Source organism: Sebastes fasciatus, chromosome 8 (genome assembly GCF_043250625.1).
Source record: "Sebastes fasciatus isolate fSebFas1 chromosome 8, fSebFas1.pri, whole genome shotgun sequence".
In the NCBI taxonomy this organism is placed as follows: domain Eukaryota; kingdom Metazoa; phylum Chordata; class Actinopteri; order Perciformes; family Sebastidae; genus Sebastes; species Sebastes fasciatus.
Genome location: NC_133802.1, coordinates 7,199,069 through 7,216,267, shown reverse-complemented (window position 1 = coordinate 7,216,267; position 17,199 = coordinate 7,199,069). Strand labels below are relative to the sequence as shown.

Here is a 17,199-nt window from a genome sequence, read left to right as displayed (position 1 = left end):
GACACACATCCAATCTTCTTCTATTCTTAACTCACAGTGACATCCTTTTTGAATGGGAGTAGTACTCGGTATTGATACCAAAACACCACTTCTTTCAATAACTTACAGCCTAAACAAATAATCCACAAATTGACTAAAATACATGAATGCAATTTTGAAAAAGGGAAAATTTCAGCCAACCTGAAAAATAATAATTTCAGTATTTACATGGTGGCTAATTGTCTGCTTTGACAATATTGTACAAATAGTGTTTCAGAGGTACAATCTTTATATACTATATATATATAATTACAGTGGATGTATGTATTATTGCAATATTTCAGTGTGTGGGTACACACGTTAGGCTTTATATGGGCACTTGATACATCAATACCTGCATCTTTATACAAACTATTCATTGACTTGATACTAACTGTAGACATTGCAGTTACATTTTCGCACAAAAATACATCCTGCACTTGCGATAAATTGCTCCCATCCAACAGAGGGTTACATGAGATTAAATGAACCTGTGAATTTACCACCTCACTGCCTGTATGGAGATGAATTTTGCCAACCAGACAGCAGTTCAGAACAGCAAACATGCGATCTGTCATGATCAGACAAAGAACTTAGAAGATGCGTGTTAATATTTGTGAATAATGAAGAGCAGTGCTGCAGTTATGTGTATTTTAAAATGCAGGCGGGCTGTCGATGGCTGGCGCTGCTGAGGGGAGCTGGAGCAGAGAAATGGGGACAGCATGGGCTGGTGAGGGCGGGGGTGCATTAGTATATGTTGCCCTCCTTTCGTGACTAGACATTCGTCATGGCATCTCCTGAGTCTCTGCAGTTTGATCACAACTGACTGGACACAATATGCTGCAGGAAATTAAAATGACATGAAGTCACGACTAAATAACACCACAAATGACATTGCGTTCAAGGAACTGGGAGCACTAACACGTAATGATTCTCATTCATTTATATTTAAGTAAAATTTGGATGTGATGTTCTCATCGTACACTGTAGTGCTAACTCCGTCTCTTTTTCTATCTAATAATGACTCCCTCCCCTTCCCACTGGCTCCATCTGTCCTTGCATTCCTGCAGTATATATATAGAGAGAGCTCTTGTTCTGCCTTTCTCTGCATGATTCAATGAAAAGTAGGGCAAAGAGGAGGAGAGAGTGGGCCAAGTCCAGCACACATAATCCTTGTAGGCTGCGCCACGCTCTGTACGCCACGCTGGATTAAACCCACAGGGATACATCAGCGAAATTCATTTTGTTTTATGTCACCGCGCTGCTCGCCATGCTGCTTTCAGCACCGACTTTCATACTCAAACACAGTTTCCTGCATTATTCTGATGATTTTTTTCTTAATTAGCTATCAGACAATGTCGAAGTTGATCCTAAACAATGTAATAAAATTATGTTAGAGTGAATTTTAGATATGATTCATCATCCACAGTGTAGAGATCATATTTATATGTACAGTCTCACTGGTTAGTGCGACATCATCTCTTACACAACACTGGATTACCATCCAGGTCAAAGTGTGCAACTACCCCGAGATCCCACAACCCCAGGGGCCCGAGATACCCCTGGTTTACTACCAACTGGTTGTTAATTGAGGATTTGTTTAGGAATTTGTACCACTGACGTACAATATCAAATACCAGTTTCTGGTTATTAGCTATCTTGTGGCCAGTGTTGTAGCCCTTTGTTAAATTGAAATGTATAGAATTTTTTTTTAGTTTACATTATATTGTGATCATATGGTGCATATTCTTAAAAGCGCCTCTGCGTGTATCATACAAGCTCTGTGATGACAATTTTAATTCTAGATTTATAGCCTGTTCGTTCCGTGGAGGGATTATTTGATTGTCTTCTCCACACTGTTTTATCCCCCTCTACCGCTACATAACCGCAACTGTTTCACGGTAACGACATGGTGTAACACGCAAAAAGCTGTTTCACAACGTTAACCCAGTGGCATGGAATGACACATGAAAAGCCTAAAGTGCGTTACCATGACACGTGGAATGTCCGGAAAAATAATCGATTCACGTATGTATCGCAATATTTTTTTTTTACGATTTTGAAATAGATTTTTTTAATGCCAGAATCGATATATTTGCTTTATTTGAGTATGTGCGGAGGTAAAAGGAAGTTCCGCTTTTATTGTTGTAGCCTGAGTCTGAGTGTCCTTCAACCAAAACAAACAGCAGCCGCCAGCCGGCAGCCGGCAGCCGAAACGAAAAAGTAGTAAGCGTTGGAGGGTCTGCGTGGATACGTCCTTCACCCTCACATTTTAAATCCAACGTGGTAAACACTACACATCCACACTGTAGAGCACCCATATACTGACATGTTTAAATGCATTCAAACAGCCCCCTATTTTCCAAAGTAAAAGTCGTTAGAAGTGTATGATTCAACTTTTTCCCATGGTATAGTGTTGAAAAAGTTAACAAAAATATAGCTTAAGTTTGGAGCGTTATTTACCCTCCTTCATGACAAGCCAGTATGACATGGTTGGTACCAATGGATTCATTAAGTTTTCTGGTTTCTTCACTCTAGCTTTAAAACTGAACCTGTTACTGCCTAAAACGAATTTAAAACGAATTTGCGTCAACAAGTAATTATCGTGTTAACTTTGACAGCCCTAGATTATGGGAAATAAAATGTGTTGTAATGGAGATACAAATCCTTGCCGTGCTGGGCTGACACACCGAGTTAAACCGAGTCGGGCCAAGCCAGCACATGTGAATGGAAAAGGGGCTTAGGATGTCTGAGCTCCACTCTGTACCAGAGGGTGAGCCCGGAAACACTGCCAAGGGAAATAATTCTACCCACTTGAGTCAGTGTTCTTCACCTTTTGGTGAAAAGAATAGCTTATGGTTGGTATATACTGTATACCAACTAGTATGTGAATAGCATATTCACCTTCAGCGTTCAGTGTTTTGACCTGCTGCCAGTTTATGACCTGCCTGCCTTGCCCCTCTGGATTTGTTTGCTTGTTTTGACTGCCTTCTTGTCCGCATTTTGGTCTCCTATAGCCTTGTGCGAACATCCTTGAAAGCTCTGTGATGTGAATACAGAGAGAGAGAGAGAGCAGCGAGCAAGCTATAGAGTGAATGAAGAGAGGGGGCGGTGTTAGTGAGAGTAAAGCAGTGAATCAGAGAAATAAAAGTTTTTTTCTGATTGTAGTACAAATAAACACGACCACACCTCCGCACAACCCTTTGGGAACAGGCTTCATTCTCTCCTCTCCGCTCTGTGTGTGTGCCTCAGTCTAACTGACACACCGATGGCAGGAAACAGCAGAGGAGAGAGGGAGGAGCAGCTAGGGAAAACTGATAAATACACACAGCGATGTAACAACCCGTTGTCATCCGTCAAATACCGCCGCTTTGTATCTGACAGAGCTAAAGGGGGACTTGTACCTCGTTATCAGACGCTGAGGGGTGTGACAAAGCGGCGGTGTTTGACCTGGGAACGAGAACAGGCTGCAAACCCTGCTTATTAATTGGGGGTTACACCTCTACGTGGGGCCGAACACGGCAAAATAAGAAGAGAAGACAAAATCCAGGCAAGAGGGCATGGTCTCTGTAGATACAGACACCACCACACACTTCTAGTGGTCAGTGATGATTCAGAGGGATTCTTTTTTGTATGAGTCTATACATTGTTTTTTAGGAAAATGTTGAATGCTATACCTTTAAGGTCAGGGTTAGAGCACTGGCACTGAAATTGTAAATTGTGTGCTGCAGAATTGTCCAATTTGAACACAATTCCTATTGACACTGGCCTGGTCTACCACCACTTGAGGTCTGGACCATACTGAAAAGAATATTTTTTTTTGCTATATTTCCATGACTATTTCTCCAGATGGAAGGGAACTCTTATGAGAAGGAATGATGTTCAGTGCCTATGTGGGCATGCTGTACTTTCCTCTCCTTAACATTTGAACAGATACTGTAACATCTGTGTCTCAAGCTGCCTGCCGGCCACGACGCAATCACCTGCTCCGCGGATTAAAGCAGCATACAGTAGGTTTACCATGCAGCAAGATTAAAAAAGTAAACAGAGAAGAAAGGAAAAAGAGAGGAAGCAGGGGTAAATTTAAAGCAATCCCTGAGTGCTTTGCTATGTCCTGTCACTCTCCAGTAGTTCTGACAGAGTTTCACACTGTACTACAGCGTCTGACTTCTATTAGTCCCTATAGAGGTCGCTGTCATCTTCTTTTATACTTTCTTTTGGTGCTCTACCATGTGAATAGATGATAAAAACCTACCAGTGGTTGTAGTAGGCCCCTATTGACCCATATCTATGGGTCTTATAGCAATCGATAACGCCTATTTATTAGCCCGACAAGTCTAATCGGCTGGAAAAAAGCTAGTGAGTGGACCTTGAGTTGGGATAGTTTTATCAAATGGAGTGAGTATTTCAGGTATCTGAAGACATCAGCATTTCATGATAATTAACATCACACCTGTCTAGGGACCGATACTTTGGTACCAAGTCAATGCCAAAATTTAAAAAAAGTGACGGTACTCTTTTTCTACAGTACCGAAGGTACCGTACGATGCCTGTAATGGTCGTTGGTAGGGATTTGACAGTGAGGGTAATGTTCCCACCGGTTAATAAACTTGTGACAACACCGGTGTCACCGATTACACCGGACATTTTACAAGAAAGATGACGGTCAATATGTGCAGAGTGCTGACTCCGATCTTTACCGTCGGGTGGCGGTGTGTCTGGCCTCTCCGGTAGCGCTTTTGCTGCGGGGCTACACTGCGGGGGTCTACCTGGCGCCGCTGCTCCGTGCACACCAGCTGGGACGGCTCCATCCGCCTCGCGGCGATTACCTCATTAACGTTATGGTTCCCTTATAGCATTGGGATTAAACGTGAAATAATGCCAAATAGGTGCGTTTGCTTTTCGCTTCAACAATAAATCCTCTGCCTCCTACTCCTACTACTCTGAGCTGACGGACCAGATGCATTCATGGTCAGTATGTAGTGTCCGTCATCTGACTATCAATTGATACGCCAAAATGAAAAAAAAATGGGTCAATTATTTTTATTTATTACTTAAAGGCTACATGCCTCTGTTTTTTGTAATGTTCAAATGTTTTTAATAAAAGAGTGCGTGTTGAATTACATGGGATTTATTGTTGTTGTTTGTTTTGTTTTTTACCGTGGTATCGAATTGGTATCGAGAATCGTGGAAATTCACTGGTATTGGTATTGACTACTAGATTTCTGGTATCATGACATCCCTACTCCTGTCAATACTTATGAAGACTTATGATATTAAACTTTGTGAAAGAAATGCATCATGTGTGAATCTCTTAAAACCTGCTTTTGCCACAAAGTTTCTTTCTCATCTCTTTCTTCTACTCTAAGAGAATCATTTCTTTCTTTGATGAAAAACGAAGAGCAGCAGTGGAGTTTACAGGGCTTTGAATGTGCACACGTCACTCTGCTAAAATGACAAAATATATTTTTCTAACTCCTTTAAGTTTAAATGACATGTAATTGTAAAAAGCTTCTTAAAAAAATTTAATCATAGTAAGGATATTCTGATATCACATTTTCTCTGCTGTCTAATACTGCCAAGTGCTGAACTCTTTCTCTTGTCATGGCCTTGGACTGCCCGGTATACAGTCAGTGCAGAGACTGATTGAGCAGATGTCACATGGACTAAGTCTACTGATCTCCTGGGGTAAGACAACATGCTTCAGTGAATTGATGCTTTACAAAATGTTATGCTTCAGTGAATTCACAGTCTCAGTGGCTTGTTAGGGAAATGCACTGAAGTACTTGAGCCTTTTACCTCTGGGGAAATTCAGAAGTGTGACTAAAGTCGGGTGTTGTCTAATTCTTTCCCCCCCAAATTCAGTCCCTGCTGTGTGTCAGCTAATTTTACAAATAATGCTGTGAGGGGTAAAATCTAACTCGGAAATGCTGAAGTGAACATCAAAAGGGGTTGATCCAAACTGTGCCCTGCTGCAAATGTAACAGGAAAGATGCATATTGGATTATGAGACATGACATGTAATGTGGCCAGTCAGTAAGAAAGTATTTAGAGAATGACAGCTCTTTGTTGTGCTGACTCTGTACTGGGTCATTAAGAATGAACGGATCCATTCTCTGAAAACACATTAAGGATTATAATATCTTGATATGGATGAACTTTAAATATGTTCCAGCAATCAAATCAAATAATAAAAATGTAAAAAGTGTAATGTTTAATGTGAATGTTTGTTTTCTAATAGGGATGGGACGATATACGATTATATCGCGGATATAATGTACAAAAACACACAATAATTTGATCATGGTGAATTTCCATTATTGGGATAATTGTGAATATGAAAAATAGAGCTATATTCAAAGGTATATATGCAGCATTGTCAGCTGGTGGCCGACGGCAGCGCTGTAAAAATAAATTGATCCAAGAGCCTAGAGTTAACTATCCTACAGTAAAGTCAGTCAAAAAGAGAGTATATTGATGTAATACTGTGGTGTCTCTCTTTCATGCTAACACACATATCGTTATCAAGTTTAAGTTCCCAAGTTCTGTGAAGCGACCAGGGCCAGTGAAGAACTGGGTCATGGGCTGTTGAGGGCATGGGTGATGCTCGATGTTTTCTATCACTGCTCCCAGAGGCTAGAGAGCTCTTCGATGCTACCATAACACTGAATATTGATTGGCTTAGATAACTAACTTCCACTGAGAAATGTCAGCAAAGGGCACCGAGACCGGGCTGGCTTCTTTCCATGAACAACAAAAAGAAACAAGGACAAATGTTAGGTTGAATACGTTCAAATAATAGTTTTAAGGTTGAACTGAAGTCTTCTCAAAATTAAATTAATTATCAATAATAATGCTAATATGAAAATAGTGTCCAATCCTTGAACCTCTGAGTGGGTATGACATCAGTTGACAGACAGCTGAGAGACAGTGTTGCTAGGAGACACACTGTCACTTCTGGTGCACTGCTGACTGGAGAATGTCATACTATATAGAATACATAGAAGCTGGTTCAATCATATCTACCTTATAGCCCCCATGATGTCTTGCATGAATTATGGGCACAACTTCCGGTGCGTCGTGTCACTGAACCAGAACCGGCGTTTTCCATGGTAATGGTACGCTAATTGAATCTCCTAGAGCGATTGTATTAAACACTAGAATGGCACTCGGAGAGCGCAGACCTCCACCAAGGTGCGTGACTTCAAAAACAGATCACAACTCACAGCTGGCGGTACCGTGAGGTGATTGGCTTATTATTAACACGGTGTGTTTCCGTGTAACGTGTCGGCGGATGCCTCTCTCATTCACGTCTGTATAACGTTACACTACATTGTCTCTCATCCCGTCAGCTACCGCTTTTTTCTTTCTCAGCCAGCAGCTCCCGCACCTCGATGTCTCGCCACACATGCACACACGTATCTCTCTGCTCTCAAAAGTAGGAAAAAGGCGGGGTCACGTGTCATCAATGCATCATCAGTTACACTGCGCATGTGTTATGGTATATCCTGTGGTCTTAATGCTCAGGCTGATTGGAATCCTTAAAAATATTCCTGAATCTGGATCATGATTCGGATCGCCACCAAAATCTAATGGATTGGTCATTGTGCCACACCCCACCCCTCCAAAACATTTCATTCAAATCCACTGCGGACTTTGGAGTAATCCTGCTAACAGACAGACAAACAAACCAATGCTGGTGAAAACATAACCTGGCGGAGGTAACTAGGCTATTTGAGTACCGACCAACATTGATATTACACCAATCAAATGTCAGTACTGAGTTCATCACATGGTCCCAAAAATGTACACCCGTTGAAAAGAAAATATGAGGGGATGCTGTCAGTGGACAGAAATGAATTAAATTTAAATATCTTTACTTTACATTACAAGAGATAGATTTATTAGCAACAATGAATTATAATGTCAGTTGGACTCCAAATAGTTATTGTTGTAAAGGAACATATGTTTTGCACAATTAACCAGCATCTGCCAAAATTGGTGTAACAATCTAGGTATTAAGTAGGCATTATTCAGTTTCTAATATTCCTCCTGGAGGCTGATGGAGTGTTTCTGTACTGAATCTAATCACGTCTTCCTGTTGTGAGGGAAACAATTACCATGCAAACACACACAGCACTGTCTCCGTGCGATCGTCTCGATGAGAGAAGGTGAACGAGCGCGAATGGCAGCAACAGCGCAGGTTGATACAAGACATTGCAATTATGTGCAATACAACTCCAGCTGAGAGGCAGCGAGGAGCCATGATACTCTGCTGGATGAGCACTTGGCAACATCTGTGCTCCGCTGATGCAAATGTGCCCTGCCAGGTAAAAATAGCCAGTGTGTGTGTGTGTGTGTGTGAATGAAAAGGAGAGTGGAAGCAGAACAGAGAAAGGCAGAGAATAAAGGCCAGTGCTGACTGGATTTCCTGTGATGTGGCTGAAACTGTCAGGTCTGAGGGGGCTTACATAAAGCAGTGAAGGGAAGATGGCAGCAGAGGAGCCAAAAGAGGTCGAACCCTTCTTACTGTTTCCATGGGCTAGCTGTTTACGTCAGCAGGGGGAGGGATTCTGTCTGCTGACCGACTATGGCATGCCGTTTTAACATTTAATAGCTAAGCTTGTCTTAATTAACATTAGGGAAATCCACAATTTTTTGACAAGTCGTAATTACATTGTGACTAGTCAGAATTCTTATTCCAGATATCTATAACATCATTCTGACTAGTCAAAACGACAGTTACAGATATCTGTAATTCAGTTCTGACTATCCTCAATAACAGTTACAGATATCTCAAACCTCATTACGACTAGTCAGAATTGTTGTGCACGACGCTGCTCATGCGAGGCTTCCCATTGGATATCGGCCCAACAAAGCATCTGGACGGTGTCAGAAGAAGCTTTTGCTGACTTGGATAGTTCGGTAAAGTTGTAAAGATATTCACAGATTCAAACTTCCCGGATATATAACTCATAAGCGAAACATTGGTCTCTATGTGCAGCCGGCTGTGAGACGAGATCAGATAGATATCTGTGGATTAGATAGTTAGAAAATGCCATGAAATAGAAAGAGCTCATCATCAAGGAATTAGTGGTGAACGAGAGCTTTGTTTGCTAGAGAGTTATGGTAGAAATTTACAGCGTATTGTAGATTTATTGTCTCCAGACACACTTTATAAACCCATACAGCTGCAGTGCAGCGCCATAGTATGTTTGAATAGCTTCCGCATCCCACTTGCCGTAGCTGCTGACATTATTACAGATATCTGCAACGTCATTTTGCCTCGTCAAAACTCTAATTCAAGATATCTGTAATTACAATTTGACTATCTATAACTCCAGTTTGAGATATTTACAACGTCATTCTGACTCTGACTTGTCAGAATTAAATTGTAGATATCTGAAACTGGAATTACGGATTCATAATATCAGAGTTTTGCCTAGTCAAAATAGAATTAGGGATATCTTGAATTAGAGTTTTGACTAGGCAAAATGACATTGTCGATATCTCTAATGAATATCCTGTCTAGCTATTAAGTTAAAATGGCTTGCCATAGACCGACCTTTATTCTGCTCTTTAATCTACTGAAAAAATGGCCGCTGTAAACGTTTCAGTTTGTAGTTAGTTAGTTATTTAGTTCGTTTATTTATCCTTTCAGAAACTCTGTGTCTCACTGTGTCTGTGGGAAATGCCAGACAAACCACAACAAAAAGACATTACAGTTAAAGACAGACACTTAACAATAGAGTGCTCTACAACATCACCAACAATCAAGAATTAAGTAGGCCTATGTTATATATGTATTTAAGGATACAGTAATTCTAGTTTATTAAAACTTGGGCCTTATCACAGTTTTGTCCATCATTCCTTATCAGTAATAGGTGGGAGTTGGCGTTGTGTCTGAAAGGACCTTCAGTGAGTGAGAAATGGAGAGAACTAAGAGAAAGAAATATTCAAGCAGGGGCAAAACATGAATGAATGAAATGAATGAAAACTGATGAATATTAGTTTATGCCAGAGATTCATGCAAGTTCATGCCACAGGGGCGAATTATTCAGTTTTCTTTCCTGAGAATTAAAAGTAAAATTAATTAATTTGTTGCAGTGCGTTTATTATTTTACTATTTTCATTCTTTAAAAGTCGCCACAATGCAGGAAACAAAGTCTCTAAAACTCAAACCGCCCACTTTGGTTTGAAAATCCTACTTTTGATGTCTCAAGGTTGGCAAGTATGCAAGCAGCTAAACCCAAGCTAGACCCAAACTTTGTACTTTCTCTTCCAAATAGTTTAGATAATCTGGATAAACCATCGGCTTGTTGGCACATCAAGAACTTCATTAAGAACACTTCAATCCTCAAATTGCATCATTAACAGTATGCCATTTTCAAAGTGGTTCCAGGGCTGAAAAACTTACATTTCTTCCTGCATATTTGTGTAACCTGTGACAGATTATAAATATACTTTTTTTTGTTGGTAAGGCTTATAACACTAAATACCTGGCATATTGTTTTGTTTCAAGAGTCTGTTGCAACTCTTCATAACAGTTTTTTTCATTTGCTTTGGCTCAATTCTCAAATAAGAATAATTTTTTTCAAAACAATGAGCTCAAATCTCTGAATAATTAGTTTGTTGTTCACAACTGATTCAAATTTCTCATTCATTTCAGCAAATTGCACTAGTTTTGGCACATGTGTGCAATAAGTAAGTACAATTGTCTTCAATTTGGCCCAATGACCACTTTCACATGTCTTGCTGATCAAAACTGATGAGTTGACTCTCAGTGAAATTGTCTGAATCCTCTTCACAACTTCACAACTTCACAACAACAAAATGATCCATTCAATTATCAAAATCTGTCAGACATACATGTATATTCCATAAATATTGATGACATGGTGATTTGTACTGTGAGGAGGTACAATTAGTTGTATTTTACTGAACTACGGCATCTTTTTTCATTGTTACAGGGTTTGTAACTTTCTTTTTTATTGGCATGGATGTCATTTTGTGGTACATTTTCTGTTCACTGTATATGACTTTACATGAAAGCTCAAAGGTGAATTTTCTTTTTACAGTGGCCTATTATGTAAAACATTGCTACACGAATACATTTACTGTAAACAAACATACACATATCCTGTTTCCTGTATTGTAGCCAGGGTCTGAAATTAACTTTTTTTCCCTTCCTGCCACTGTGGCAGGCAAATATTTTTTTTTGTCTGCTACTCAGAAATTTTATCTACCACTTTTGAAATCTCTGTGCTAAATTAAAGAATAATATGTTAGGTCTGATGTCATTCAATGTTCCAATATTTTGTACACAAAAAACATTATATACATGGTAAATTAGAGTGTTCAAATTACACCGTGGCTTCCGGGGAGCCCTATTTTTCGGGGCAGGGAGGGTACTGTAAACAGTACTGTACTGTACTTTGTTATTGTCATCTATAATGGTTGTTTGCATAAAAACACACAATTCAAATTACTATGATTATTTAAATATTTGCTTTGATTAAAAAAAATCTTGGCAAGTTGCTTAGAGCTAGTGTTAGGAAGTTAAAGAGGTCATAATTCCCTCTAATATCTATTTTATATTGCTGTGAAAACATCTCCTTCAAACAACTGGATTTATTCAAGTTTCTCGCCAAAAACTTAATTTTACGAGATTACATTTGAACACATCATGATAACGTTATAATTTACTTTCACCCAAACGCCTCATATTAATAACTTAATGGCACCTACTTTAACCTAGCTCCGTTATTTAGCCAAGCAGGACTGCGATGCCCACCTGCTGCTAACAGGTAACGTTACTAACTCTCCTCCTGCGGATTTCAACACGGGTTTGTTGTTCACAGTGTCGCATTATCATCATTATTAGTAGCACCATGCTTTTGAATGCTTTTTTTTTCTCTCCGCTGTGGCAAACAAACTGAAACATGATACAGCGTGCGTATGCGTCATTGTGCATGCGTAACTGTTGGAAAGCATCAATACAGAGGAATCGATAGACATGGAGGCATGAGATGCCAAGGAAACGGACAACTAAGAACCCATTCTTAATGGGAACCGGTTCTCTATTCCCATATAGCGTTTTCCCTGTCTGCCAAGTGGCGGATGGCTTGATGATTTCACCCGCTACTGCCAACAATTTACCCGCATTTGGCGGGTGCTTATTTCAGACCTTGATTGTAGCCTATTGTATTGACTTTTCCCAGTAAACTTTGACCTGCTGTTGAAATGGGAATCTAAACAGCTCAGTGCGATACATAACAGCATTCAGCTGGACAGAACTGACATTCTGTGAACAGTCAGTGTCAACAAACTAGTAGAACAAAACAGAGACTTTTATATACAGTAAGAAACATTTCCAGGTTTGACTGCTGTAGTGAAAAATCACCTAAACATTTTTACCAGTACGGCTCACACAATGACAAAACAACCTTTCATTTTGGTGGCGTTGGCCAATTTACTGACACAACAACTAGCTTTTGAAGTGTTTTGGGTGAGTTACTACCTTTTGCAGACATGCAATAAAGTTGTGATGTCCCATCAAACAGTTGTGACAATTACAGTTTAGAAAATGTTAAGACTGTTCCGAAAAATGAGCCAAAGCAATTGAAAAACACTAAAAAGTTACACTCTAAATGGCCAAAGGTATGTAGACACCTAACATTCACGCCATAAGTGGGTCCTGAACATATGATCCTGACACCATGAGCATCAATGTGCTGCTATAACAGCCTCTACTCTTCTGGTTTCAGGCTTTCCACCACATGTTGGAACCTGGCTGCAGAGATTTGCTCCCATTCAGACACAAAGAGCATCAGTGTGGTGCAGCACTGATGTTGGCTTATCTGGCTTCAATTGGTGTTCCATTTCACTTTGTTACCACAAACTTTGAAGAACAGTATTGTCTCAAATATCTGTGCACGCTGGAGGATTAAGATTTCACTTAATTCAAGACCCAGATCAAAAGCAGCACATGCCCACATGTATTTGGCCAAATACTAGGATTCTTCCAGAGAACATGGCTTCTGGCAGAGAATGGAGATGAAGATTGTGGATGACGGGATGTTACAAGAGCTTAGGAGCATATGAGCACATTTACAGCTTCAACACTGTTTGCATCACGATAAAATGACTCATCGTATTATTGGCTGTGAAAGATTGAGAAAACTTTCCAGCCCTCCAGCAATTCATCACTGGAGCTGCCTGTCCTCTGATGACGGCAAATAAACAATTTGGCTTCCAGCCTGCGAGAGAAGCTTCAAATAATCACATAACCGTCCAGACTCCCTATTAAAGTCCTTACATTCCTTGATTACAGTCATATAGGAATTTCACTTTTTATGCAGCTTTGTGTTTTAATTATGTTTTAGATTCTGTAAAATCATAAAGTGACATTGAGAGTTTGAAAACAAGGTAAATAAATAAAGTTCAGTTAGGCCTATATATGAAAACACCACTAGCAGTAGTGTTTTATTTCTTATTTTATAACAGTACTTCACTTCCAATTATTCAACTCAAAGTCATATGCATGTTCACATTCAGTTCCCTACATAACAAGGCCTTACTGTAATAGAGTAATCCAGCAATTTATTATTGCTTTTCCATAAGGTTATAGCAAGGAAAGAAATCTCAACAGCAGCAGCGGCCGAGATATCCTGACTTCTTAGTCTTTAGTGTAGGTCAAGCACCAAAAACACTGCGTCCTACATTTCCCATAATGCAACTCAACATTATCTTCAGACCTCCCTGCCTGACAAAGACCCACATTTTTCAAACTGGAGCAGTTTGTAACACAAGATTTCTGTTAAATATTTCATGCCTCACGTCCCAATTTGCGATAACTCTAATGTCATCGCTATGACATCATCAGGGCTATATTCTCTTTAGAAAGATCCTCCAGAGCCACAGAAGACATTATGTAACAATTTTCACAGGCTCAGTAGTACTATCCATGATGAATAGACACAAGAACGGTTTCTTTACACAAGCCATGACTCTGATGAACGCTTACATCAGTCATATAGTGTATAACCCTGAACACTAAAACATCCACTTATCTACTTCAATCGCGATTAATCGCAAATCAATCACACATTTTTTATCTGTTCAAAATGTTCCATAAAGAGAGATTTGTCAAGTATTTAATACTCTTATCAACATGGGAGTGGGAAAATATGCTTGCTTTACGCAAATGTATGTATATATTTATTTATTTTATTTGTATGTATTATTTGAAATCAATTAACAACAAAAAACAATGACAAATATTGTCCAGAAACCCTCACAGGTACTTCATTTAACATAAAGAAATATGCTCAAATCGTAACATGGCAAACTGCAGCCCAACAGGCAACAACAGCTGTCAGTGTGTCAGTGTGCTGACTTGGCTATGACTTGCCCCAAAACTACATGTGATTATCATAAAGTGGGCATGTCTGTAAAGGGGAGACTCGTGGGTACCCATAGAACCCATTGTCATTCACATATCTTGAGGTCAGAGGTCAAGGGGACCCCTCTGAAAATGGCCATGCCAGTTATTCCACGCCAAAATTTAGCCTAAGTTTGGAGCGTTATTTAACCTCCTTCGCGGCAAGCTAGTATGACAACCTGCAGAAGATCAATTGCGTTAAAGAAATTAGTGGCGTTAAAACAAACTTGTGTTAACGCGTTATTATTGCATTAACTTTGACAGCCCTACCAATTATATATTCTATAGTTTAGATACACACTGTTTTTGAACATGTACATATCATCATCATTGTCAAATATAACCCCAAGCACACTGTATACTGCATATAGACATGTATGCTTATACAATCACCCACTTCATGTAAAATAATCTATTACGTTAATCAGTCAATATGTATTTCTTTGCAATATTGTACTCTTGAATTTACGAACGCGTCATCAGTTAAACTGCGCATGTCTTAAAGCCTGTGGTGTTAATGAACAGGCAGGATCATGACCTGGATCGCCGCCAAAATCTAATGGACTGTTCATTGTGCCACACCCCACCCCTCCAAAAATATTTCATTCAAATCCTTCGCGGACTTTTGGCGTTATCCTCCAAACAGACAAAGCAACAAACCAACGCCGGTGAAAACATAACCTCCTTCCTAGGCCTTCGGCCTTGTCGGAGGTCATAACGTCTCGTTGAAATTGGTTGAAAAATGTAGGAGTTATAGTGCTTTTTATCCTGAAAAACAGCAGCGCCCCCATTCACTTGTATAGGGTTACAGGACAGGTCCAATATGGCGCCCACATTTACATATCGCTGCAACGGACTGAAGCGTCCAATGCAGCGTCTATGTGTCTATTTGGATAAGTAGCTCATACAACACAACTTCAAAACACCAAAACTATCCCTTTAAGGTGGGCTGACCTTTAAGGTGGACCAGCTCTTCTCATTTTAGTGAAAAGCCAATCCTCCGAATTTTGCTCAGCTTTTGTAAAAAAAAAAGAAAATGTTTAAATGTTTTTCTTAACTGTTAAACTGATATAAATCGGTCGGTTAACAGTTATACAGTCAGCTGATGATTTGTATGTCAGTTGTGCTGCTGGCCCTTCACACGCACATCTCTAACCTCTTAGCATCCATTCTCCTTTTTCCATTTAAGGAGGTTTTAAGGCTGTTAAAATCATCTAATTTCACTGTCTAACACTATCTCACATACAGTATTTGTGTCATCTAGTCTCAGAATTTCAGTTTATTTAGGCTATATGATGTTTACAATGAGCGAAATGTTCAAAACTAAGACTGCAAGTTTTTTTTATGGCTGCATCATCATGTCATCAAATGGAAATATTCTAGAGATATTATGACTACAACTTATTTTTTTGACAATATATTATCCCAGAAATAATTGAAATAAACAATATTATTGTTATTTTAAGACAATTTCATGCCACTGACGTAATGATAATATAATAGCATAATAATGCAAGTAGAGAAATTAACTTTTAATTATTAAAGATATTCAGACATTGGAAATGGAATGTGAAACAAATCTGAAAATTATGTTATATATCCATTAGTTCTCTAGTCTCTGTGCTCCTATCCTCCCTGATCCTGGAAGTTCACCAGTCCACAATCAGCAGACTCAGTTACACAGCTACATACACTGACTTGTCTTCACTACTCTGTAGCGTTCCCTATAATTTGGAAATTATTTCTATACATAATGCATATGTAGCTTAATCCAGCAGCCTATAGGCTATAAACACACATGTTGCAGAGGCATACAGTATAGGCTAAAAACTGATCACAATTCATAACCAGCTCAAAGTGAGCAATAACACATATATAATAATAATAATAATAGCCAAATTGCGACTGCACTGATGAATGTTCCCGGCGGCCTTTAACTATGTGAAATAAAGAGTAAAAGCAGAGAAGCAGATTAATTCCAGCCCATCAGAAACATGTTTGCAGCCTCAGTCTGTCAGAGTACAGTACATCTGGACCACAACTCCATCCAGCACACTTCTTCACTGTTTTACACCGGAGTCCCCCCTCCAGGTGTAAAACGCAGTTAAAACATAGTGTAGTCTGTTTTTTACATTAAATGATGGAACTCTGCTGTCCCTATAGATGCCGCTCTCCGTGCGCCTCGCCGCGCCGCACCGCTCCGCTCCGCACCGCACCGCGCCGTGCCGCGCCGTCCACACCACACATTCAACCCGTTCCCATTCAACCCAGAGTTGAGCACCGGTCGGCTTACCTTCGGCAGCCCATGATACCGTCGGCAGTATCCATAGAAAATATAAGATATCCATAATCATAGTCATCCCAGGCACAGGACTGTAAAATGCCAATGCGTTCATCGCGCAGCCGTCCAGCAGCGGGCCATTGACTGTGGATTCATTCAGAGCTGCAGAGCATCATCCTCCTCCTCCTCCTCTTCATCATCATCAGCAGCAGCAGAGGGATAATGGCTGAGGAGCTGCTGCCCAGGCCTGTTTGGGCGAAACCAAAAAGGAAGGGGGCGGAAAAACACCGGAAAAAACGGTTTACCTGCACAACTCTTCATGGTGGAGAAAATAAAAGAGCTATTATTAATAAACAGTTTGTTTAGGATGAGTCGTGGTGTAAAGTGACTAAATCAAGCACTATATTTCTAGCAGCTACATCAGTAAAATGTTTCTGACACACTGACGCATCAACAA

The 17,199-nt window shown here is 39.9% G+C and overlaps 1 protein-coding gene across 2 annotated transcripts in view; it reads right to left on the bottom strand.

The window, feature by feature from the left end:
- The window catches only part of LOC141772247 (ephrin type-B receptor 2-like), a 41,720-nt gene extending 24,779 nt beyond the window's left edge, over window positions 1-16,941 (bottom strand). For both annotated transcript variants that reach the window (XM_074643037.1, XM_074643038.1), the window contains exon 1: window positions 16,755-16,941. In XM_074643037.1, coding sequence (XP_074499138.1) covers window positions 16,755-16,857 — 103 coding nt within the window. In that variant the 5' untranslated portion in view covers window positions 16,858-16,941. The remainder of the gene's footprint in view (window positions 1-16,754) is intronic.
- Between the last annotated feature and the right edge of the window lie 258 nt (window positions 16,942-17,199).